This window comes from Calidris pugnax, unplaced genomic scaffold, assembly GCF_001431845.1.
Source record: "Calidris pugnax isolate Ruff unplaced genomic scaffold, ASM143184v1 scaffold266, whole genome shotgun sequence".
In the NCBI taxonomy this organism is placed as follows: Eukaryota; Metazoa; Chordata; class Aves; order Charadriiformes; family Scolopacidae; genus Calidris; species Calidris pugnax.
The window spans coordinates 58475-83184 of NW_015090998.1; the positions used below are offsets into that span (position 1 = coordinate 58475).

General features: G+C 47.0%; 1 protein-coding gene across 1 annotated transcript in view; it reads right to left on the minus strand.

The window, feature by feature from the left end:
* Positions 1-9852, minus strand: part of SETD2 (SET domain containing 2) — a 55423-nt gene extending 45571 nt beyond the window's left edge. Inside the window, exons 1-3 of the mRNA XM_014955478.1 lie at positions 9811-9852; positions 3712-8162; positions 1558-1689 (exon numbers count right to left, since the gene is read on the minus strand). Coding sequence (XP_014810964.1) covers positions 1558-1689; positions 3712-8162; positions 9811-9852 — 4625 coding nt within the window. The remainder of the gene's footprint in view (positions 1-1557; positions 1690-3711; positions 8163-9810) is intronic.
* Positions 9853-24710: the final 14858 nt, after the last annotated feature.

Sequence of the window (24710 nt, forward strand, 5' to 3'; positions counted from 1 at the left end):
AGCAAGGGCTCAGATGGGAAATGAGATGCCGAGGGACCATAATAAATTCAGTGTAAAAAACTTTCAAACGTGTTTGTGCTATAAAAAGCATCTACCATCTGACTGTCAACATGCAAATGCAGACAATTTATTTCTGGAAGGAAGACAAAAACATTTGGAATGAGAATCTCGCTCTACTTCAACATCGTACCACCAGAACGGGATGGGCTGGCCTCTTCTCTCCACGTTTTTATGGGTTCTTGTCCCTTCCTCTGCATCTACTGCCTGCTCCAGTAAATCAAAACCAAGGGCTGGAGCCCCTCTGCTGGGAGGGCCCCAAGATTTCTTCTTCCCCTGCATCTACTGGCTGTGCCAAAGAGCAGGGCTTCTGCCAGAGAAGGTCACGGAGATGCTAGGAGGGCTGGAGCCCCTCTGCTGGAAATGGGGGCTGAGAGAGGTGGGGGGGTTCAGGCTGGAGAAGAGAAGGCTCTGGGGAGACCTTGGAGCCCCTTCCAGTCCCTAAAGAAGGGGGGCTCCAGGAAAGCTGGGGAGGGACTCTGGATGAGGGAGGGGAGCCAGAGGAGGAGGGGGAAGGGTTTGACCCTGAAAGAGGGGAGATGGAGCTGAGCTGTGGGGAAGAACTTGTTTGGTGGGAGGGTGGTGAGAGCCTGGCCCAGGTTGGCCAACGAAGCTGGGGCTACCCCATCCCTGGAGGGGTTCAAGGGCAGGTTGGAGGGGGCTTGGAGCAACGTGGTCTGGTGGGAGGTGTCCCTGCCCAGGGCAGGGGGTGGCACTGGGGATGATTAAGGTCCCTTTAAGGTCCTAAGGCTCTGAAGAACCCTCCACACCAGTCTCTTGTCACTGCCCAGGGGGTCCTAAGGCCCTGAAGAACACTCCACACCAGTCTCTTGTCACTGCCCAGGGAAGTCTGAACTCCTTTAAGGGTTTCTCAAGTCACCTCATGGACACCACCACCCAACTCTGACAAGTCGTGAAACCCCTCTTACCACTCTATCATGAGCAGGCGGTTGAGACAGTCTTCTCCACACGCAACCTCCCCCTGAGCTCGCTCTTCTTTGGAGAGAGGGGGGCACTCACACAGCATTCTCTTGATGTCCCGGTGAGATTTGTTCTTCTTCCTGTCGAAGAGAAGTCATCAAAATACAGGTCAGACAGAATCTGGGCAGAGAAATTACTCCTCAAGCTCTCCTAGATGTTACTGGAGGAAATTAGTTTATCCTCTAGGAACTGGGCACACGGATTGATTACCTTTGGACAACCACCAGAAGGTAACCAAGGATGCTGGTTTGAGCGGGAGGTGATGACTTTCTGATCACGAAAGATGATTTCTCAGAAAGACACCCCATATTTGACCCTTTTTTTTTTTTTTTATTTTCTCCTCAAACTCTACACCCTCTGGATGGGCTTTAAGGTCCCTTTAAGGTCCTAAGGCCCTGAAGAACACTCCACACCAGTCTCTTGTCACTGCCCAGGGAAGTCTGAACTCCTTCAAGGGTTTCTCAAGTCACCTCATGGACACCACCACCCAACTCTGGCAAGTCGTGAAACCCCTCTTACCACTCTATCATGAGCAGGCGGTTGAGACAGTCTTCTCCACACGCAACCTCCCCCTGAGCTCGCTCTTCTTTGGAGAGAGGGGGGCACTCACACAGCATTCTCTTGATGTCCCGGTGAGATTTGTTCTTCTTCCTGTCGAAGAGAAGTCATCAAAATACAGGTCAGACAGAATCTGGGCAGAGAAATTACTCCTCAAGCTCTCCTAGATGTTACTGGAGGAAATTAGTTTATCCTCTAGGAACTGGGCACACGGATTGATTACCTTTGGACAACCACCAGAAGGAAACCAAGGATGCTGGTTTGAGCGGGAGGTGATGACTTTCTGATCACGAAAGATGATTTCTCAGAAAGACACCCCATATTTGACCCTTCTTTTTTTTTTTTTATCTTCTCCTCAATGTCCACAACCCAACTTTATTTCCGATGTAGATGGGCACACGCACAGGTCCAGAGGAAGGACCAAAACTCCTTCATTTTGTCATATGAGAAGCCAATCTAGAGAAAATTCAACTCCTGGTTTATCTACACAGAGGCTTCCTCACCACATAGCACAAGTTCTAAGGTTTAAATTAAAAGGATAAACTCCAATTAGCCTCTCATGAAACACTCTATTCTCTAATCCTCTGTAATACCATGGAGACAATCTCCAGAGATCCCTTCCAACCCCAGCTATTCCTGAACATCCACTCGCTTTCGCTCATCCAAAAGGGCCAGGAGAAAACCTATATTCAAAAATATTCACATTTAAACCATTAATCGAGCGCATGTGCCGCCTCAAAGCAGCTTTTTTTTTTTTTAATAAAGCCAATTGGAGGGTTCAGCTAATTAAACCTCCGCTTGACTGGCAAATAAGACGATGAAAAAGCAAACAAGAGTCTCAAAAAAAGGTATCAAAGGCATCTAGTGATCTTTTAGTTGCCAGGAGATGATCAGGGAGATGCTTTGGAGGGTGGGTCTCAGAAAGACAAAAAAAAAGGCCTAAGAAAAAAAAATAAAAGCTTGGATTGAAATAAAGAGCAGGTTTTATCTGCAGGTAATTGGTTGGTTTGCAGACTCTGAATCGAGAATATCTTTCAAAACACGTTTCTATTACAAAAAAAGAAAAGAAAAGGCAGGCATTTTAGTGAAGAGCGTTACTCAACCACCCTTCCGTCTCTCTCAGGCTACGAGAAGAGGAACAACGAGAGGAAAAAGGACTATGAAGTTAAATGAAATGGCAAAAATTATCACAATGCCTTGCCAGGGAAAAAAACTGGTCACAAACTCATAAGAAGTTCTCACCTACACGGTAAAGCCCAGGCAAGTATTTTTTTGGCAAAACACATACAAATCATCCCTAAAATTCAGAAGTTGATGAGTTTTCTTTTCCCGGGATCACATCCATCTGCAACATTCCCAGGGAAAAGCATGATCTGCAGCCACCAGCCACCCGCTGGTATTTCAAATTGCACTCTGTTAGAGCTAAAATAGCTCATCTGAGACGACAGTTACAGGCAGGTAACCAAAACCTTCGGAAATACATGGTTTTGGTCCAAAAGCTGTGGCTGCCCCATCCCTGGAGAGGTTCAAGGCCAGGTTGGAGGGGGCTTGGAGCAACCTGGGCTGGTGGGAGGTGTCCCTGCCCAGGGCAGGGGGATGGTACTGGATGGAACTTCTAACCCAAACCATTCTGTGATTCTATGATCCCTTCCCTTCGAATTGTGCCAAATTGGCCATAAAAAAATAAAGCTATCACCGAACCAAATGGAAATTAAAATCTCAAATTGCTATAGGAAAGGGAAAAAAGAAGGGTAAAACTGGATGGAACTTCTAACCCAAACCATTCTGTGATTCTATGATCCCTTCCCTTCGAATTGTGCCAAATTGGCCATAAAAAAATAAAGCTATCACCGAACCAAATGGAAATTAAAATCTCAAATTGCTATAGGAAAGGGAAAAAAGAAGGGTAAAAAGAAAAATTGCCTTCCCCTCCCTTCAAATTACGCCAAATTGGCCATAAAAAAATAATAAAGCTATCACCGAACCAAATGGAAATTAAAATCTCAAATTGCTATAGGAAAGGGAAAAAAGAAGGGTAAAAAGAAAAAATCAGTTACCTTTCCGTCAAGTACACGTTCTCCTCGATAAGGTCAAAGTAACAAGTCAGTTAGTTACCTTTCCGTCAAGTACACGTTCTCCTCGATAAGGTCAAAGTAACAGGGCATCTTCCCTTGCTTGGCAAACTCCTTCCAGCGCTGGGGGTCTCTGAAGTCGTCCATGATACACAACCGACCCACCATGGAGGAGTCCTGCGGCGCTGCCTCCACTTGCTCTCCCTCCAGTTTCACCTTCTTCTTCTCCCTTGAGTCCACGTCGCTCTCGGAGTCGCTCTCCAACTCCGGGCGTCTTTTTTTTGGTGGACCTCGTTCTTTCGCATCGTTTTTTTCCAACGCCTTCACCTCTTCCTTCTTCTCCCCACCAGGCACCACCTCCTTGGTGGAATTGCTGCTGATCTCGTGTGCCTGCACCGAACCTTTTTCCTTCTGCCCGGGCACCTGGCATTTCCCCGAGGGGCTGGGAAAGTGAGGTTTGCAGTCATCATCCCAACGGTCATCCTCTTCGTACTCCTCGTGATCCTCCGTTAGAGAATCCGGTACCTGCCCTTGTATTCGTTCGTAATTAACAGCGGAAGGTCTACTAACGGACCTCGCGTCCCAATAACCGTTGCCTTGCCAGTAAGTCTGAGAGCCACCATAGGCTCCTGAGCCCGGTTGGTACACGTAGCCCGAGTAGACCCCAAAGCTGCTATCTGGCTGCTGGTAGGTGCTACTGGGCTTCTCCGTCTGGGCAAAGTCCCAGCCCAAACCACCCAGATCCTCCGGCGTGTGGAAACCATCCAGCCTGGAGTATTCTCCGAGGCCGGACTGGTTGAGTCCACCCTTCCCTTGCCGACTGTCCGGTTTGGAAGAGCTCATCTGGTGTCGGGATTTATCGGCGCTTTCAAAACTCTCCGGCAGACAAAAGGGCTGCTCATCTGGTCGGCCGATGGGTCTACCGATGGCCATCAGCTCCTTCAGCGTCATTCTCTCGTCCGGGTTGGGTTTGCCAAGGGAATCTGCCATCAGGTCGGCCTGACTCGTGCTGTCAACACCATCGCTCTGAGGTTGGCACGGATCCGGCCGCAGGTCCTCCATCTCCTTCCTGCTCAGCTCGGTAGAAGTTGCCGGACTCTTCTCCATCCCTCTAGGAGAACATCTGCTCTCTACTTGCGGGCCGCTCTTACTGGGCATATTCTCCATCCTCTCTTCATAATAGGGTCTACTGGATTCGGGTCGCTCATCGTCCCAGTGGTCAGAGAAGCGCCGGTTGCCCTGGCTGCTCCGTGAGGAGCCGGGGCTGCTCTCCTCCATGGCTATGGTTGAGTTTTTTGGTACGACAACAACCGACTGGAGACGTTTCCGTGGCGTGCCGTCATCAGAATCCGAGTCCTCCGTGTCGCTGTCTTCACTGCCCCCCTCACTGTCGCTCTCCCCCGTGTCCGAGTAATCGTGGTGGCCAGCAGGAACGAATTCAGCGGCGTTGCCACTGCTGTCGCACGTCGGGGCTTGTGTAACCGTCTCCGTTTCCTCCGCAGTGACAATGACATCACAAGAAGGAAACAAGGCATCTGGAAAAGCCGAAGCCACCAAGGGTTCATTTCCCTCCTCCTTCTCGGCCAATTCGCCGGGACACCCAACTCTCAAATCATCCAACCCACCTCCCTCGGTGGAAACGGCACTTTCTTCCACGACCTCTCTGCCACGGTGCTCCAGCGGCGCTTCCGAATAGTAGGAATGTTCATCTTTGAATGAAGGCTTGCCTTTGGCCAAGCCAAGATCAACATGCTGAGCACCCAACTCCACCATCTCTTCAGCTTCCGAATGCTGCAGGAGCTCCTGGCACCCATCCGGTGGTGGTGGCACGTCCCATTTGGAAGAGACACTTTCCTCCGGCACGGGATGGTCCGACCTGAGTCTTGGGGAACAACCATCCTGGGAGAGATCCTGGCTCGAGCTCTCCACTGCCAGGCTAATCTTCTGGGAAGGATGATCATGCTCATTGTCACCAGTAGACTTGGAGTGGAGATCCTCCGTGCTCTCGTAATCGCACGTCACGGTCTGGGGCTCCACCTGTACGTCCAGGAACATCTCGGATGTAACTTTTAAATCTGCCGGTTCCGCTTCGATTTCAACTTCCGAATGATACAGAGCGGGGGCGGCATCGTCGGAAACGTCGTAGCAAAAAATGGGTTCTTTGGTTTTGTCACACGGAGTCGCCTCATCATCCAGCTTCTTGAGCATGGGTTGAGCATGATCTACATTCACGAGGGGTGAAGGGATGGCTTCCCCTTGCTGCTGAGGGACCGGAGCCTCCAATGGCCTGAAGAGGCTGTTGCACTCGCTGGACTGGACCCCAGAATCATCTGGCTCTTGCTCTTGAGACACGTACATGCCCTCAAACCCATTAGAAGGCAACGGATACGATGGACTTGTCTTCTCAACAGGCGACGCTTCCGACCGACACAAGCTATCATCGGAAGAGGCGGCGACATCCTCTGTTTTGGAGGCACTGGAAGATGCCAAACCATCAGCCCTACCCTCCGGGGACCCGTTTACACTCAGCTCTGTGGGGAAACACGTTCTTACGGGATCGGGCTTTATCTTTAATAAAGTTTCTTGTTCCTTAACACTGTCATGGCATTCGTTTCCCGTCAGCTCCTCAGACTTTGAGTTAGGAAACCCCACCGGCGATTCGTCTGCCTTTTTAAAAGCGGGCAAATCGTTGAACTGATTTAGTGGAGAAAGTGTCTTTTCCCTTTCAAACTTTTTCGCAATGGACACCCGGATCTCATTGCTTTTTAGACAAGAGGTCTCTAAATCTAGAGAATTAGACTGCTGTTTTATTTCTTCGCTCGATTCTGTACAACAGAAAGAACTCTTAAATTTATCAGGCTTTGGTGCGGGGGTCTTTGAAGGGGTGGACTTATAACGGGAGGAATTCACATTACTGTCGGGCTTAGAATGGGATGTCCCCTTTCGATAGCCAAGCTCATCAAGGGGAGAGCACCTTTTGGTTACTTCACTTTCTGAAGTCCTTTTTGAATCTCTATCCGCTTTCGAAGAAGACCTTCCTCTCCTCTCCACGTCGGCGTGAGACGACTCGGCTTTGCTGTCCCTGTCCGACTTGGAGTAAGAAGTCCTCGAGTCTCTGTAGGAGGATGAGGAGTGGGAGGAGGTACGTCTCAAGTCGCTCGACCTGGAATGTGTCCTCCTGTACTCGTCCTCCGAGTCCGAGCTCTCTCGCGCCCGGCTGTCCGCGTACGAACGGGAATACCTGGACCTTTCCCTGTACGGGGAGCTCCGATGGTAGCGGCGGTCGGATTCGTAGTAATGGGAACGCTCCGACCTGGAGTAGGAAGAGCTGGTTCGGGAGCTCCGATCCGATCGGGACCGGGAATGAGATCGGCTTCGCCTCCTCTCTCTGTCCGATCGCGAGCGGGAGGACGCGTACCGCGAATCTCTTTCCGATTTTGAATAGCTCGAGTACTTCTCATCCCTGTCCGACTTGGAGCGGGAGGAGGACTTCCCCAGGTCGTCGCTTCTGAGGGACGTGGAGCTTCTTCTGGGATCCCTCTCCTTTTCCGTACTGGATATCTTCAGTTCGTGCGAGCGCTGGCTGGAGGAGGTCCTCACCGAATCCTCGTCGGACTCGGAGCCCAGCAACGCGCCGTCGGACTGGGAGAACTTCCTCTTGGCCCCCTGCCTCCGGGAGCAGAGGGGAGCACCTTTTGAGCCGTCGGAAACCTCATCCTCTTTCCCAATATGGGAATCTTCCTTCTGCGGAGTTATTTCCGTCTGCTCGGGCGTGGTTTGAGTTACGTGTTCCTCCGAACCCCGCGAGACCGCATCCTGCTTGACGTCCAAAGGCTCCGAAGCCTCCTTAGATACCGCGTGAGATGGCTCCTTCGGAACGGGGACTTCGGCTTCCACGGGAGGTGACACCAACAGCGTTGACATCAGCGTTACCGGCAGCTGGGGTAAGGCCACCACTGCGGGCACCGGCATGGACGCCGCCGGCGACGCCGTGGGTGGAGGGGGAGGTGGAGGAGGTGGTGGCGTGGAGGGACAGTCGGCGGCCAACACCACCGGTTCCGTCACCGGCGTCACAGCCGGCGGCGGTGGGGGTAGCGTGGCTGCCGGAGCCAGCAGCGGTTTTGCCGTGACGTTAAGCAAATGTTTTTTAAAATGGATCTTCCCTAATTCTACCTTGGGTTTGGGAGGGGAAGACTCCTCAGCTGAACCAGCGGCATCCCCCAGGTCCATTTTATTTTTGGGGTTAAAGTCAGTCTGAAGGGGTACTGCTGGGGAGTTGGGAGTTTCATTTTGTTTCTCGTTTCCGAGAGCAGTCAGAAATCTGTTGGGTAAGGTTTTCTTGGTTAAACTGAAGCTGAAAGACACCTTTTGTCTTCCTTGCTCCTCAAGGTTAACCTTTGTTTTGGTGCCTTTGGGCAAAAAGCGACTCGAAGCAACGCCTTTGAACACCGGGCCTTTGATAAAACCAGCTTTCTGCACAGCTTCAGGCTTGCCCTGCCAAAGAAAAAGAAGATGCTGTTAGAAGAAGTGGGTTTGGGGGGGTTTTACAGGCAGTTTTTCTTTTATCAGGTGAATTTTTCAGGACAATAAATTAGAATTTTGGGGGGGTTTTAACTCATTTCTACAGGCCCATCCAACAATTTTTCTTTTACCAGGTGAATTTTTCAGGACAATAAATTAGAAATTGATACCCTGGGCTGGAGTCTGGGATGGTATAACCCGGCTCTCTCTTGAACAGAATCAATTACTCAGTCATTTCCAGTTCGGAGCTAAACCTCCTTTGGGGTTTGAGTTGAGGCTTTTTAATTGACTTATTAATGAGAAAACTGAAAGCCTTTTTTTTTTTTCTTCCCCGTTTCATTCTTATTTTTTGAAAAAGAAATATAGAGTCCAGCTTGTAAAGTTAACTGAAGAGATAGGATGACTTTATTTGGGCTGTTTCTGTGGTCCCAAGCCACGAAAAAATCCTGCATTTTTAAGCTCTAAATGTGTTTGTTTTCACATCCCAGGACACTGCACCAGGATGCACTCGGTTTCAGAATCAGACCATCAAGAATTACAGCTGCCATTTTAAGCCCTGTCCTTTCCCACCTCCCACCTTATCTCAGTCATTAGTTAATTCCTAAGAAGTTTCCAGGCCTGGGCGTAGATCGGTATTAACACAATGACCTCCAAGGATTCCCACCAGGACTCGTGATGCGTGGTGGCTCTGTCACTCTTGTCACCTCCAGGTCATCCCCCCAGCAGCTCTCTGTCCTCTCCTGCCCAAGATCTCACTCCCCACCCCACAGGGAGGACCCTGCTACCACAAATCCCTTTGTTTCTGATGTTAACGAGCTGAACCTCATCTTCTCTAGGACATGAAGAGCTGAGGATCTCCACCAGGAAAGCTGCTGTGACAGTGCTCCCAACTGAACCCTGGCTTTGGAAATGGATGAAGCCCAGAGCAACGAAGCTCTTTCAGCACCAGAACCTCTGACCTTACAGGATGCATTTATCCAAGCCCCAAATTAGCCATTTTCAGAGCATAAACCACCGTGCGTTTACCCGTCTTAGCATTTCTCCAACTATTTTAAAGCTCAGGGCTGTGTCACAGCAGCACAATCCCTGAAGGTGAAGGTTGCCACAACCATGGGGAAAAAAAAAGCTGGTTTCAATAGTCCTTCTCCTCACAAACCCAAATTGCTTTAGTGTAATTACGTTTTGGGTAAGAAGCACAACCCCAACAGAAACAGTCGTAGCAGCATAAAAACCATAAAGAGCCAGGCTTTACTCCCATAACAGCTGCCCAAACACATATTTGGCAGCAGCAGCATTTTCCTGCAACCCCCTGTGAATTATTACTTGGTTTGTTATCCTTTAACTTTGGTAAAACAACGTGCAGCCGCTCTAAAGGCACCAGAGTCAATTATTAAATAAGACATCAGTGGAATGGAAACCCCGTCCCATTCTATTTGCACCCTTGGATGTCATATATACAAAAATATCCTCATTTTTGATGGGGTTTTATTGTCATCGTGCAAATCATGTCACGGTCTCCACGTGACCCAGCACCAAGCTGGGTCAACCCAAGTCAAACTAACCAGGTTGGGCCAAAGCATGTCTCAGGGACTACATTGAGAAAGGAACCCGTTTTACTCACCTCATTTTCTTCTTCTCTATTGCAATCCAGCCGAGGAAACATGCAAAAGAAAACAGAAAAAGAAGGTGTGAATATCAGGTGGAAAGAAGAAACGTAACGTTAGATCTCTGGTGCTGCAAACGGGACGGGGACGGAGCGAGAAGGGTAACACCAACCCTACAAATAAACCTGCTGCAAGAGATGTCCCCACCAACGTCACCCGACGGCCAGGCAGACACTTTAACCTCCTCTGAAGGGGATCACGGTGGAGTTTTGGTGCTCAATTATTTCCACACCAAAAATTCTGCACGGGCTTTGACAGAGCAAACCTTTTTTTGAGCAAACCACTGTCTCAGCGTTGTCTTCTGAGGGTCCACAAACCAGCCAGAACCTTATTTCAACAAACACGGGGCCATGACGCAGATATAAGAGTTTGATAACGACACGGAGGAGGTGGATTTGGTTTTCTTTGGATTTTAGGAGACGAGAAACAGTGAAAGCATCTGCCTCTCCCATTGCCAGAAATTAAAAATACTGAAAAACACCTTATTGCTGAAATTAAAGATACTTAAAAACGCTTTATTGCTGTATGACCTGCGGCTCTGGCTATTTACCATGATGCTTCGAATTAATTAATCAATACTTTAGCAGTTAGAAGCTTGACAACCAACTAATGGGGCACATCACCTTGATCCCAACCCAACCTGCCAACGCTGAGCCAATGGGAAAGCCCAATGTTCCTCTGCTTCCCTACGTTCCTTGCCCCAACACCAAGAGCAAAGCAGCTTCTCCTACGAGGAAGGAGAAGGAAGAAGGACAGGACCACCCTCTCCCTGATTTTCTCCGAATCTGGAAGAGCTTCAACGAGTTCCTTGGACCGCAAAGGATGACTACAGAAGCAGATGTAGAAGTTTCAGAAGTTACCAAAAGGTTTATCACCAAAATATCAACAGCTCATCTGTTTTTATCCATTATTTCCTCCTCTACAAGTCCAAAAAACACTCTCCACCGCTCCAACCTTCATGCTAAAAGCCTTTTCCCCTTTGAACTTACAAAGAATTTTAGCTGGATCTTTGCTAAATTTTACAGCTTTTCAACCACGATTCGGCACCGTCACGGCGAGACGGTGAAAGACTTGTCGCAGAAAAGGTTCAGAGATTTCACTTCAAACGTTGCCTAATCGAGAAGTATCAGTTTCTGGGGAATAAAAAAAGCCAAAGCTCTCGGTTTCTGCGCAACCCGACGCGGTGACGACACGGCAATAACCACCTACTTTCCCATTTAAACCATCAGCAACAGAGAACTGGGAGCAACCTGCTCGGAAGACCAGCAGTAAGATAGTGCTGCTGCCTCTACCAGGGCTGGTGTCCAATTGATAAAGCTTATTAAAAGGCTATAAATTATTCTTACGGCAGCGGGACCAGGGTTTGTTTTCATTGAGGAAACATGAGCCGCGAGTTTAAGCAGGTTGTGGAGCACACGAGGGCACATCTGTGATTTACTGGGGTTAAGCAAGCCACAAATTCAAAATACCACTAATGCAAAGGTCAGGAGCCCTCCAATAACAGCATTTTGACATCAATTACTGCCTAAAAGGAGGTTTCGTCTTCAGGCTGATGATAGAGAACTGGGAGGGGTGGCTGTCACACCAGAAGGCTGGGCCACCACCCAGAGACACCTGGACAGGCTGGAGAGTTGGGCTGAGGAACCTGATGAACTTCAACAAGGGCTTCTGCACCAGGACAGGTTGGGGCTGACCTGCTGGAGAGCAGCTCTGAGGAGAAAGACCTGGGAGTCCTGGGGGACAACAGGATGCCCAGGAGCCAGCAATGGGCCCTGGTGGCCAAGGCCAATGGCATCTTGGGGGGCATCATGAAGAGTGTGACCAGCAGGTGGAGGGAGGTCATCCTGCCCCTCTGCTCTGCCCTGGGGAGGCCCCAGCTGGAGCATCGGGACCAGTTCTGGGCTCCCCAGTTCCAGAATATCCTGCTGTAAGAGTGAAGTAACTATCTTCTCTTTAAAAAAAACCAATTTGGTTTTGCTCTCATTGCCAAAATGTTGCATAAAACCAACATTAAGCTAAAATGCTGGCGTGCACACAAAGTAGACATCTCTAAAACCTGCAATAAACTGAAGGGGGAAAAAAACCTCCTTGAGATCCTTCAAAAGCCAGAGAAAATCTTGCAGGAGAAAGTGGATGATCTTGTTGCTCTAAAGAGACTTTTCAACCCTTGGATGGGGGAAAATTGCTAAAATCTGAGCCGCTTAAAGGGTGGCGAGGGAGAAATCAAAATATCTAACGGTAGAAAACAGTGAAGAAGGGACCAAATAGATGTTGCATGAATTAAACTTGTTGTTTAAAATAAAATAGGTAAAATGAAGCTGAAATGACATTACTGGTAATATAACTCATATGGCCCTAGATGCCTACATGAACAATTTAATTTTTACCGGACAGAATTCTACTGAAAAAGAGTTCCAAAGAATTCTTTTCAGAGATGGAACAGCAGTATTCCCTCTCTGCAGAGGGATTTCAGCCAGTTATAGCCCTGTCCCTCCCGAATTACCCCTCTGTCACCAGGTAAAGAAGAAGAAAAATCATCCCACCTCGCTCCAGGTGCTTAATATATTAATTATCCCTTAATAAAGGAGGTCGCTGCCTTGGGTTATGGATCCCGTTTCCATTTACAGCCTCTTCCTTTGCCCCAGATGAAAGAAAAAAATAAAAAAAAAATATATATACATATATATAAAAATAGATTTCCAAAATTAGTGAACACGTCGCTGTTCACTCGAAAACCTATTGCCAAATTCCTCCCACGCTGGGTTTGAAGTTACATAAAACCATCCTCTCCCCCTCCCTGGTCAAAGCCCAACGAGAGCCTCCAGGAGCTGAGGATCCATCCAAAGGCACCACCAGGAGGGTTTTTTTCCAGCAGGATTCCAGCCCCAGGAGTTTAGAGCAATCCCATTTGTTTCCCTCTGGCCAGCACCTCGTTATCTGCAGGTACAGGGAAGGAAGGCTGTTAATTAAAATAAGGATTGAATTACTGAATTCACAGGGTTAGTGGCTCCTTTCTGCCAAGGTCAAGAGAAAGGGGCTTGTTCAAACCCAAATCTACAAACAAGTGGTTAATAAATTAAAATTTAAAAGAAATATTAAAAAAAAAACCTTGGAACTGTGTAATCTTTCATTTACCTACAGCAGCCCTATATATTATTTAAAAAAAAAAAAAAAAAGTAGTATTTTGGAAGAAAACACCAGTCTTGCCCTGAAGTAAAATTTAAAAGCAATTTTGCCAGTCTGTGAGTCAGATCTAATTAACTAATGAGAAATATGGGGCAGGTAACGGGAGGATGAACTCGCACACACCCCACAAAGGCACAACTGCACCCAAAACCAACCCAAGGGGTGTAAATCCCAAAACCCCACAGGGTAGAGAGAAGTTTGTATTTGCAGAAAAGGCTTTTTTTTTTTTTTAAGGCTATAGACCCACATTTCTATCAAAATTCTTTCTATTTTACATTTATCAATGGTCTGATAGAGCACTTATTCTCCATGTTTTTATTCCTACTCATAGAAACACCCCAGGTTTGACACGGGCACGTTAATTATAAAAAATGCATTTTAATTCTGAGGTTCTGCAGCTCCAGCATTTCTTAGATGCTTCAAGAGCTTGAGATGAATGAGACACCTCTCCTTTTTTTAAGGTAGAATCTGAAGTCTAGGCAGGCTTTGCTTATGCTAAAAAAGCAAACAAACAACCAAAAAAACCACAATGCCAGCAAAAACAACAAAATTAAGACAAAACCTGAAGAGCCTCACCTGCCAGATGTCCTCTAATTTTTTTTTTTTTTTTTTTTTTTCAGAAACACCCCAGGTTTGACACGGGCACGTTAATTATAAAAAATGCATTTTAATTCTGAGGTTCTGCAGCTCCAGCATTTCTTAGATGCTTCAAGAGCTTGAGATGAATGAGACACCTCTCCTTTTTAAGGTAGAATCTGAAGTCTAGGCAGCCTTTGCTTATGCTAAAAAAGCAAATAAACAAATAAACAAAAAAAAAACCCAACGCCTGCGAAAACGACAAAATTAAGACAAAACCTGAAGAGCCTCACCTGGCTTTGCTTATGCTAAAAAAGCAAACAAACAACCAAAAAAACCACAATGCCAGCAAAAACAACAAAATTAAGACAAAACCTGAAGAGCCTCACCTGCCAGATGTCCTCTAATTTTTTTTTTTTTTTTTTTTTTTGTCTTCTAAGTGAGAAAAAAATGTAGAAGCCTAAAGCTCTTCTTATCTCAACATCTGGCCCATCATGAGGAGGCATCAGGACACCTTGCTTTGAGCCGAGGATGGGACATTGAGCAGGCATTAGCTCAGGTCCATCTGAAAGCCAACCCCCACCTCAGTAATTAACTTTCTTTTCAAAGGAAGGAAACAAAATGCCAAAACCTCACACCACCACCACCACCCCGCCCCGAGGAAATCCCAACTTCCAAACTGTTTTTCCTTAGGCCAAGGTGAACCAGAGATGTCCCACCAGCCTGGGGATGCTGGTGGACTTCCAGAGCTGTTCATGGATCCACCACCACCACGACCACCATCCCCAACACCGGGGCTGAGCAAACCAGAGGGAAATACAAAGACTTGGGGTGGAAACTTCCAGTTTCAGCAAGATCCTGAAGCCAAAAAAGGGAATTCTGGGCTGATTCATGCTGGTAGACTTCCAGAGCTGTTTATGGATCCACCACCACGACCATCATCCCCAACACAGGGGATCAGCAAAACAGAGGGAAATACAAAAACTTGGGGTGGAAACTTCCGGTTTCAGCAAAACCTTGAAGCCAAAAAAGGGAATTCTGGGCTGATTTCACTGCAGAGTTTGGCCTAGGGGCTGGAAGGTTGCACCTCCCAGCTTCTGCCACCACCGTGATGAAGATGTTCACTCTTTGCTGCTCTCGTTCAGCTCCTGCCACCCTCAAAACCCAACGACTGGATGAAATACTTACAGATCTGCAGCGCTATCACCTTGCTGGGTTTATTAGTCTCTAATGTGGTGGGTTAGAGATAAAAATCGCTGACAAACGCCCAAGGTTCCCTGTGATCGACTGAACCGCAGCGCTAAATTGCTGTGAAATCTTTTGTACCCAAGGCTGTGCTTTTAACACCCAAAAATACTGCACCACAGTCAGATAATGTACAACCAGGATTATAAAAAAAAAAAAAAAAAAAAAAAAAAAAAAAAAAGGGTTTGGCCATAAAAAGACATTAAATTCTTGTCATGATGAAGACCACTTATATAAATTAACCAAAGCCACAGGGCAAATGTTTTGCCTTACGCTTGTTTGGAATCACGAAGCAGAGACATGTAATACATCCGCCAGAGAGAAAAGGCTGAAGCACACGCAGGGCGGGGGGGAAAAAACCCCACTATTTATCACCTTATTTAAACAGAAGCTTGAAAACAAGCCAAACTCACCAGAAAATGAGGTCAAGGCAGCTGTAAGCACATACCTGGCCCTGCAGCACGTCCCCCAGCCCCACTATTTATCACCTTATTTAAACAGAAGCTTGAAAACAAGCCAAACTCACCAGAAAATGAGGTCAAGGCAGCTGTAAGCACATCCCTGGCCCTGCAGCACATCCCCCAGCTCTCCCATTCCCCGCTTCCCAAAATTTATACCACATTTTCTGTGGATTTTGGAGCAGGGGGGGAGACACCATTTCTCCCCGAACGCGCCGTGAAAACAAGGAGCTGAATATACTGAAAATAAATATTATTTTTTTTCTTTTACAAAAATGATAAGGGCCAAGAGACACCTTTTATGGTCACAACAATGTCAGAAATTGATTTTTCTTTTACCATAGATTATGGGATACCAGTGTATGGAGCCACCTGTAACCATTGGTGAACACTCTTCTCCTAATATGAGGGAGGGAACTTTTTATAAAGTTCCTTTCCCCTTGTGAAATGAACTTGCTAAATCAAGAAAAACCCCAGACATGAGCCATTTTAACACAGTATGAAGACCGAAGAAATTCAACTTGTTGTACCTCCCACTTCAACCCAAACCAGAGTCCCATTTCTTATCCGGCTGGAGAAGAGCCACCAAGAGTAGATTCAAAAGGCATCACAGAACAACATGGAAAACTCATAGCTCTATAAATTTTTACTCTGAGCATTTACACTCCTTTCTCCACAGCTGGGGAAAATATAGGCTAAAAAAAAAAAACAAACCCACACCAAAATATGGCATGAGCTAAAAATGCCTGTTCTTTGCCAGCTGGAAGAGCCAGCAAAGGGATTTCTGCCCAAGATCTGGGTCCAGAGGAGCCAAGGGTGCCATGAAAGCAAGGAGCTGAATATACTGAAAATAAATAATTCTTTTTTTCTTTTACAAAAATGATAAGGGCCAAGAGACACCTCTTCTGGTCACAACCATGTCAGAAATTGATATTTCTTTTACCATAGATTATGGGATACCAGTGTATGGAGCCACCTGTAACCATTGGTGAACACTCTTCTCCTAATATGAGGGAGGGAACTTTTTATAAAGTTCCTTTCCCCTTGTGAAATGAACTTGCTAAATCAAGAAAAACCCCAGACATGAGCCATTTTAACACAGTATGAAGACCGAAGAAATTCAACTTGTTGTACCTCCCACTTCAACCCAAACCAGAGTCCCATTTCTTATCCGGCTGGAGAAGAGCCACCAAGAGTAGATTCAAAAGGCATCACAGAACAACATGGAAAACTCATAGCTCTATAAATTTTTACTCTGAGCATTTACACTCCTTTCTCCACAGCTGGGGAAAATATAGGCTAAAAAAAACCCAAAAAACCAAACCCAAAATATGGCACGAGCTAAAAATGCCTGTTCTTTGCCAGCTGGAAGAGCCAGCAAAGGGATTTCTGCCCAAGATCTGGGTCCAGAGGAGCCAAGGGAGACCCTTCCTGGGGCAGATCCACCCGACAGGGACCAAACCCTAAAGAGAAGGAGAAGAAATAAAGGGGGAAAAGAATGTTTTTTGAAAAAAAGAAAAAAAATAGTTTTGGAGCTACTCCTCTTGGGGGCAGAGAAAAGAGACATTGGCAGGAGAATGTGGGAAGAAACAGATTGAGGGGTTAGGGTGGGGGGTTTTTTTGGCTAAAAGTTCATTTATTAACTATTTAGCTATTTATGGGTTAATAAAATTAGCATTTATAATATAATAGTGTTATAATATAACAGTGTTAATAATACTACCGTTTTAGAAAAGCAAGTATCTTTTGTTTCAGGAAAAAGCCCCGGTTAAAATGTTAATAAAACTAGCGTTTATAACATAATAGTGTTAAAATATCAGTGTTAATAATATTACCGTTTTAGAGAAGCGAGGATCCTTTTGTTTCAGGAAAAAGCCCCGGTTAAAAAGCAAACCATTTCCAGTGGTTTCCAGTTTTCTGCTCCAAGAAAAGAATCACAGGACCCTGTTCCTTTCCCCCAAACTTCCCGGGAATTCCCAAACTCACCACCAGGAACAACGGGGTCCTGCTCTTCCTTTTCTGCTCAGGGCTAAAGGAGAAATCAAGTTTGAAGGGGTGACAGCCCCCAAGGGGAAGGGACAGAAAAGAGACCAAAGTGCCAAAAAAAAAAAAAGAGAGGGGGCACAAACCCAGAGTTTAACTCCAAATCCCAGCTTCTGGGCTCAGTACCATGAGAGCATCACTCCTTGGAAAGCTTCCTCCTCCTCTTGGAGCAGGGAAGGTGAGATTCCATCAGCAGCTTTAAGAGTCTGCATCTTCCCATTAACACAATTTAAATAGGAATCACTTTTTGGGTAATCCCTGCCTCCAAATCAATGGCCTCCTTAAAAGAGCAAACAGCAACAAAAGGGAACATTTCACACCAACAAGGTGCTTTTAAACTGCATTTTCCCCACCTGATGCAATTAACTCCTAAAATACCTGCACCTCTGCCCGTGCCCCAAGGGAAGGATGAGGCTGGATTTAACAGAAATGTCATTTATCACCCCCAAGAACCTCAAGCTGGCAGAAGATGCAGGACGGTTTTCTCCCCGTGGGATGGACAGACAAAGAAACCCCCCAAAAACCACATTAAAACCCAGCAGTTTTAACCATTAAAACAGCTTTTCAAAGGCTTATTAATCTCACTCACCACCACCTCATCGCACAATTTCTCACAATTCAGAATTAAACCAAAAAAAAGACTCGGGGTTGGCTCCTACCTCTGTCTGAAACCCGAAAAAGTCACTAAGGTGGGCTGTCCCCTTTCCAACCATATTTTTACCTGCCCCCACACATCCCACCTCTATTTATTTCCAGGCTTTTCAGGTCACACACATTTTCCTACATCGATATCCAGCGCCGGCAGCAGCAAGATCCTGATGCTTGGAGGCACTTCCATGGTCCAACCATAAAATAAGACATTTCTACCAGCACAAACCCCCTTTTTTTAGGATTAAACTCATCTCACACACCCCAGCTGCCTTTGGGGAAGCCAAAATTGCTTGCCACCACCAAAAAGCAGCAAATATCTACTAACGCCGCTGTGGATTTGTAGAAAATATACATTTTGTGATGAAAAAAAGAGAAGAAAGGTGAGGGGCCAGCTTTCTGCAAAACGTAGGGCATTGGAGCCCAGTGGGGACGGTGACATTTGGCACAACATCTGGAGGCACTGCCAGGTTTTTACGCCAGTAACACTTCCAGGCTCAGGAGGGGAAAAGAATTAGTGGAATTAGTAAGAAAAAAAAAAAAAAAAAGAAAAACAAACAGCTCTTTTTTTAATTTTCCTCAAATCCCCATCCCGTGCAATCCCCCCGTAAGGAAAAAGTTCAGCATGTGCTGAACGAAACTGTTCTAATTAAGTGAAAAGGTGTTGGACACCAGGAAAAATAATCTCAGTATTTAAAAATTGTAAATATTTTTAAAAGCAAGTGGTTACACCCAGTTTCCCCGCAGGAAAAGGCTCGAGTTCTACCAACGCTTCTCCCTCTGCAGCGATGGGGGAAGGAGAAGGCGAGGAAGCTGAAAGGACATGGAATTTTTTAAAAATAATAAGAATAATAGGAAATATCTAAGCTGACTTACAATCCTTGCTACTGGGGACTTCGCTCTGGGCAGAGGAGTCACCACCTGGACATGCAGAGGCTCTGAGGCTTCATCTGAGGGATGGCTCTGGGTTAATTAGGTTTTTGTGCTAAAAAAGGGGGGAAAAAACCCACCCCCCCAGAGCAGAAAGGACACATCCCTCCCTCCAGGGCAGGGGGGAGAAGATTTGCTCCCCAGGGCTGAGCCCATCAGCTCCCATCTTTTCCAGGCAACTTCCCTCTGCATTTTGGGGGAAAAACAAGGGGGTTTTTTACCCCTCCTGCACCATCAGTGGGAGCAGAACTTCAGCTGGTTTCATCCAACCTCCTTCACCTCCAGCATTTTCTCCAGCAAATCCCTAAACTGACCTTATCAAGGCATCACCCACCCTGCATGACAAATTCCACCCCCCTCCCTGGCACTGCAGGGCACCTTTGTCACCTAAAATACCTGTAAAATAGAGATTTCTCCCTGTTTTGGAGGGCAGGATGGACTTGCAGGAGTCTACCAGCTTCGGTGGCTTTACTGGTGGAGATGGGGAGGTCTCCAAAGTGCCTGGTGGCCCTGGGGGAGGTGGAAACATCTGCACTGGCCACACTGGGACAATTGGCGTTCACAAAACAACCCTAAACTCCCCCAAATTTACCAAGAAGACGCTTTTCCAGGATCAGGGGTCCCTAAATTCCAATTTCCCAGAGTAGAAACGGCAACTCGTACCCTGTCCCGTCCCCCCCCTGAAAAACCTTGTTGTCTCGGTGCTGTAAATAAATTTAAATAAATTTTGCAACATCCCAGCAGAGCTTAAGGTGGGTGCTTGAATATCAAATCCTCAACGTATTTCTTTCTTACATGATTATAGATGAAGTTTAATCTTCTCTTCCAAAACCCGCCCGGCAGGTTAAGTCGGCGGAAGGAGACACCTTGGGAGCCGCTCTCAATTCAGTAAAAAGAAAATAAACCCAAGCTCCCCCTGACACCAACTCCCGGGAAATGGAGAGCTTGATATCAAATTATTTTAGCGAGATTAAAGCCAGTTTAAAAGGGCAAGAAGACACGAGGGGTAACGAGCAAAAACCTGCGCCCAATGCAAGGTGGCGGCCGGTTGCTGCCGAAATTCTAAACACACAGTGATCCCCAGCAGGGAAATTATTGTAGGAAATGATCAATTCAAGCTCCTTTCAGCCTTCTTTATACCAGAAATAAAAGTGCAATAAAAGTGGAAGGTGGGAATAAGCTGGTCAAGAAAACTCCAAGCTCTACGCGCCAGAGCTTTTTTTCTGTTGGATGCGGTAAATGTTCAAAAAAAATTGTTTTCTGCTAAAAAACAGCCCACTTTACAGCCCCAGCCCCACGTGTCGTCAATATTTGGGGTCAAATCCCAACTCCTGACCCACCTTTCTCTTGAATTTGGGTGAATTCCTGACTCCTGGCCCACCTTTCTCCTGAATTTGGGGTCAAATTCCAACTCCTGACCCATCTTTCTCTTGAATTTGGGGTCAAATCCCCACCCCAGACCCACCTTTCACTTGAATTTGGGGTGAAATCCCCACTCCTGGCCCACCTTTCTCCTGAATTTCAGGTCCTGCTCCACATCCCCAGGCTCTCAGGGAGATGCTCAGTGGGGATGGCAGCCTCTGGGATGGATCCCGATTTTATGGAAGTTTAAAATATATTAAAAAATAGGGAAAAGTCGGGAAAAAAAGCGAAGAAAAAGAAAATACTCTTTTTCAGCAAATGTCCTGCCACGCCTGCAAAAAACAGAGCTGAAATTTGACTTTCTAGAGACTTTTTCCTCAATGAATCCTACCAGTTCCGACAAGGAAAAATGGAAATTAAGTGTATCCAGGGATGCTGTAAAATGGGAAGAGCATCGCTGCCCCTGCCAGCCCTGCCTGAGGGGTTACGTGGCATCAAACCCCCAACGATGATCTGGGCATTGGCTTGGAGCATTAATAAATCTAAATAATCATCTAAATAATCAAAACGCAGATAATCTATTAATTAGGACAAAGGTCAAAGATGCAGGGCACACATTTTAATCTTTCTGTATGTTTCTGTGTCAATTAAAAATAGGTGTTTATAAACCCTCTCTCCCTCTCCGTCTAAATATACACGCCAACAAATTATATTTAGAATTACGTCACCGGGTCTCTACCGGGGGACAGCGAAGGAAGGCTGTCACCTCCCCGCTTTGAGCCACTGCAAGGCAAAGATTTAACCACAGAGGGGAAAATAAGAAACAATTAAGACCAGAAAACCATCCAAAAGCCTTTTCCCTTTAAAAAAAAAGCAGGGATTCCTCCACCTTTTATTCCAAGTATTCCTAAATACCGAAGGATTTGGGGAGAGCTGAGTTTCTCTATCAGCCGCTCTCGTGTATTAAGCGTGGAGTGTGTAATTATCCAGGCACGTGTCCGGGTGACTAAAGGTAGGTGGAATGACTCAAAAATCTCTCACCTGGGTAGCCTCCAGCTGCTAAATATCCTCATTTTTGAGAAACCCAACTGCTGGAGCACACCCTCCCGGGGAGGCATCCCGAGGCCGTGACTTTCCCCGTCCGCACACATCACTCCTTACTCACTCCACCGACCCACAGACCTAAAACCTGAAAAAAACTAAAGGGAAAAACCTATTCCCAGCACGCTCAGCCACAGCCAGCTCCTGGAAAACGGCAGTTTTCCGATTTGCAGGCATCTGGATCGACAGAAGCCACAAGGATCAACCGCTCAAAGCCAAAATACGGACCTATATTCTTTTTTTCCTCTCATTTTTAGTTTTAAAGGAAGGAAAATTCAGCAGATCTTCCCTGTCGTGGCTGCACGAAGCATTTCTGGACCACAAACAGATGGAAAAGGAGCGGTGGGCGGAAGCTGCAGGAGAATCCAGGGTGGAAGGACAAGCCAAGAGGTTCTTCTCCCTCAAAATCCAACAACGAAGACCCGAAGTCGGGTACCAAAAACCAGGGAGAAGCCAAATTCTCCGAGAGCAACGCTACGAACCTCAAGCTTCATTTTTAAGAGAACTGGGCAACGGTACCCAAAAGGGGCTGTGGATGGAGGAGGAAAAAAAAAATATGAGAGGGGAAGGTCAGCGCTGCACCAAGTTCATGTGTCCTTCCTGGAGATCCCCAACCTGGAGATGAACGACCTCATTTAATTCAGCTCCACTGCAAGGAGGCAGCCCCAGAAAGTTTGGGTCCAGCTGGGAATCACTTTATGATGTGAAAAATAATAAACCCAAGTAAGAAGTTTGTGTGATAACTTCCTGGCCGGTCAGGCCAGCAGGGGAAGGTCTCCTCCCACAAACGAGAGAGATTTGGGTGTATAAAGAGAATTTTCTTTAAATAAACTGATTTTTCAGAGCCTTTAATGCTTAAGCGTGGAGCTGAGAATCCCTCAGGCCAAGTTTCTCCCTTATTACTCCAGATTTCACACCCCGTGGGACCATCATTAGTCTCCTTAATAAAGGGGAGGAGCTTCCGAAGGGAAAAGCAGGTGTAAAACCGAGCCTTTCCCTTCCACGAGCGTCTCCCCGATGGATTATACTCAAAGACCTGAATTTGGGGTATTTAACCACAGGAGCTTCTGCTTTGTGCCGAGGACACCGGTGTTACCCGACTGTCTTCCCAAGAGAAAAGTAGAAAATAGAATCCAGATGTCCACGAGAAGCAAAACACACTCAAGTCTCACGGTGGCACGACCAGCAAATGGCCCACGAGTGTCCACAGCTGCCACGCACGTTAAAAAAAAACACATTATAACAGCCACAACCAAAAACTTGATGTTTTAGACTCTTCAAATCCATACGGAGTCACATTAACAAAATCATTGGGGTGATCAAATGCACTGGGCCTGAACCCCGACCCCAGCAAACCATCCATAAGTGCCACCAAGCCACCAGCCTGCAGAGACCCGGGATGGTAGGAAGACCATCTTCCCCCAAAATGGAGCTAAATTCAAGTTGGGGAGGTCCACCTGCAGCAGAGCACAGAAGAAGCAGCAGATAAATATATTCCAGCCATAGGGCGTGCAAGAGAACCTGCTGCAGCACCTTCGGTTTCCATCATAAACTGCAAATGCCACCTGAAGAACTCCTTGGGACTCTCAATCCGTGCCAAGACCCCACCAACATGTCATCTCCACGCTCAGAATGCAGCGGTCAGGGAAGATCTCGGTGTCTTCTCGAAGGAAGCGCTTGGTTGTCTCAGGTTTGGCTGAATCAGCTGCACCACTAGAGCTCTGGCAACAGCACAAGGAGGTGAAGTTTCTTCTGGAGGTATCCATCCAGATGGGTCTTCATAGATGGATCCATCCATCCATGGGCACAAACATCCACCAAGAAGGTCCAAGTCTGCATCAGAAAGCTCCAAGGAGAACCTGCAGATCTCACGTGGAGCTTGGCAGTAGCTCCAACCTCAGAACCCCAGTTTGGGCACCCAAAGAGGCAAGGTGAACTGGTTTTACTGGACACTGAAGTTCTCAAGAACCTGAGCTCTGGTTGCCGAGTGGGACACGGAGAATGACTGACCAGGTGAAAGCTGGATGGAGTTTCTTTGAGAATAGGAAAACTCCAGTGAACACCATCAGCACGTACTCAAGTCGCCTATAATCCAGCTCCTCGACTCAATATCCCACCTCCAAGACACCCCCACCCATGCATTGAGGACCCTTTAAAGGTCCCTTCCAACCCAAACCATTCTGTAAATAATTCCCATGGAAAATAACGGCCCTCCAAGCCCCCGCGTCTCGCAGCAGTGCGACTCCAACGCCACGAGCCACCAAAAGCAACTCCTCCAAAAAAACAAACACCACACGCCCCCTCCCTCTTCGTCACACCCCCACAGCGGGTACGGGACCGGGGGAAGCCACTCTCTCCAGCAGCACCAAACACTCCACAACCATCACAGTTTGTTTTCCCCCACGCTTTGGAAATACCGAACGGGTTCTTGTGGACGTGCCGTACAAGACGTTTCTAATATCGCGATATCCGAGAGGAGGGAAGGAGATGATGGAGCCCGAGGTACCCCCCACCTCTGCAGAAAACCATCGCCGAGCGACCGCAAATAATCCTTTTCTCAAGGCAAAACCCCGCGCGCTACGAAGAGCACGTCCCAAAAAAAGAAACGCCACCAACAAAGCGGCAAAAAGGCGACTGAGGCACCGGCTTTGAGGCGGGCGTGGGGAAAGAAGGCTCCAAAAAAACATCCAAACGCCTCCCCACAGCTTCCAGAGTCCCAACCGGGAACACACGTCCCAAGAAAACTCCAAAAATCACACCAATAATTCAGTATTTCTTTTCAAAGAAACCACTCTGGCTTTTTTCAAGAGCTTGGGTTGGCGACGCTCAAGATCAAGATCATTTTAGACAAGTGGCACCATGATATAACCTGACCACTTTGCACCATCACGCTCGCTGCGACCCTCTGTTTGACACCAAATGCCACCCCAAGACCCCCAGGACAGGGCTAAAAACTAAAAAAGTGAAACGCCTCAATGAGGCTAAAACTTTCTGGAGGAGAGTCGTTTGAACCCGGAGAGTGGTTCAGGATGGGACCATCGCTCCCCGCCAGGGTTAAACTCAGGGAAATCAGGTGCAGGGCTCGCTCCCGGCTCTGCCATCCCGGGGTGAAAGGCAGGAGCCACATCCAGCCAAAACACAACCTGGATTCAAAACGAAATCCTCCGTTTCTCACTAATTTTAGACAGCTGGGCCGCAGGCATCGTTTCAGCCGAAACAGATCCTCAGGTAGGCAGAGGCAGAACTCGTCACCTTCCCTCAGATTAAAAAAAAAAAAAAAAAAAAAAAAAAAAAAAAATTTTAGCCTT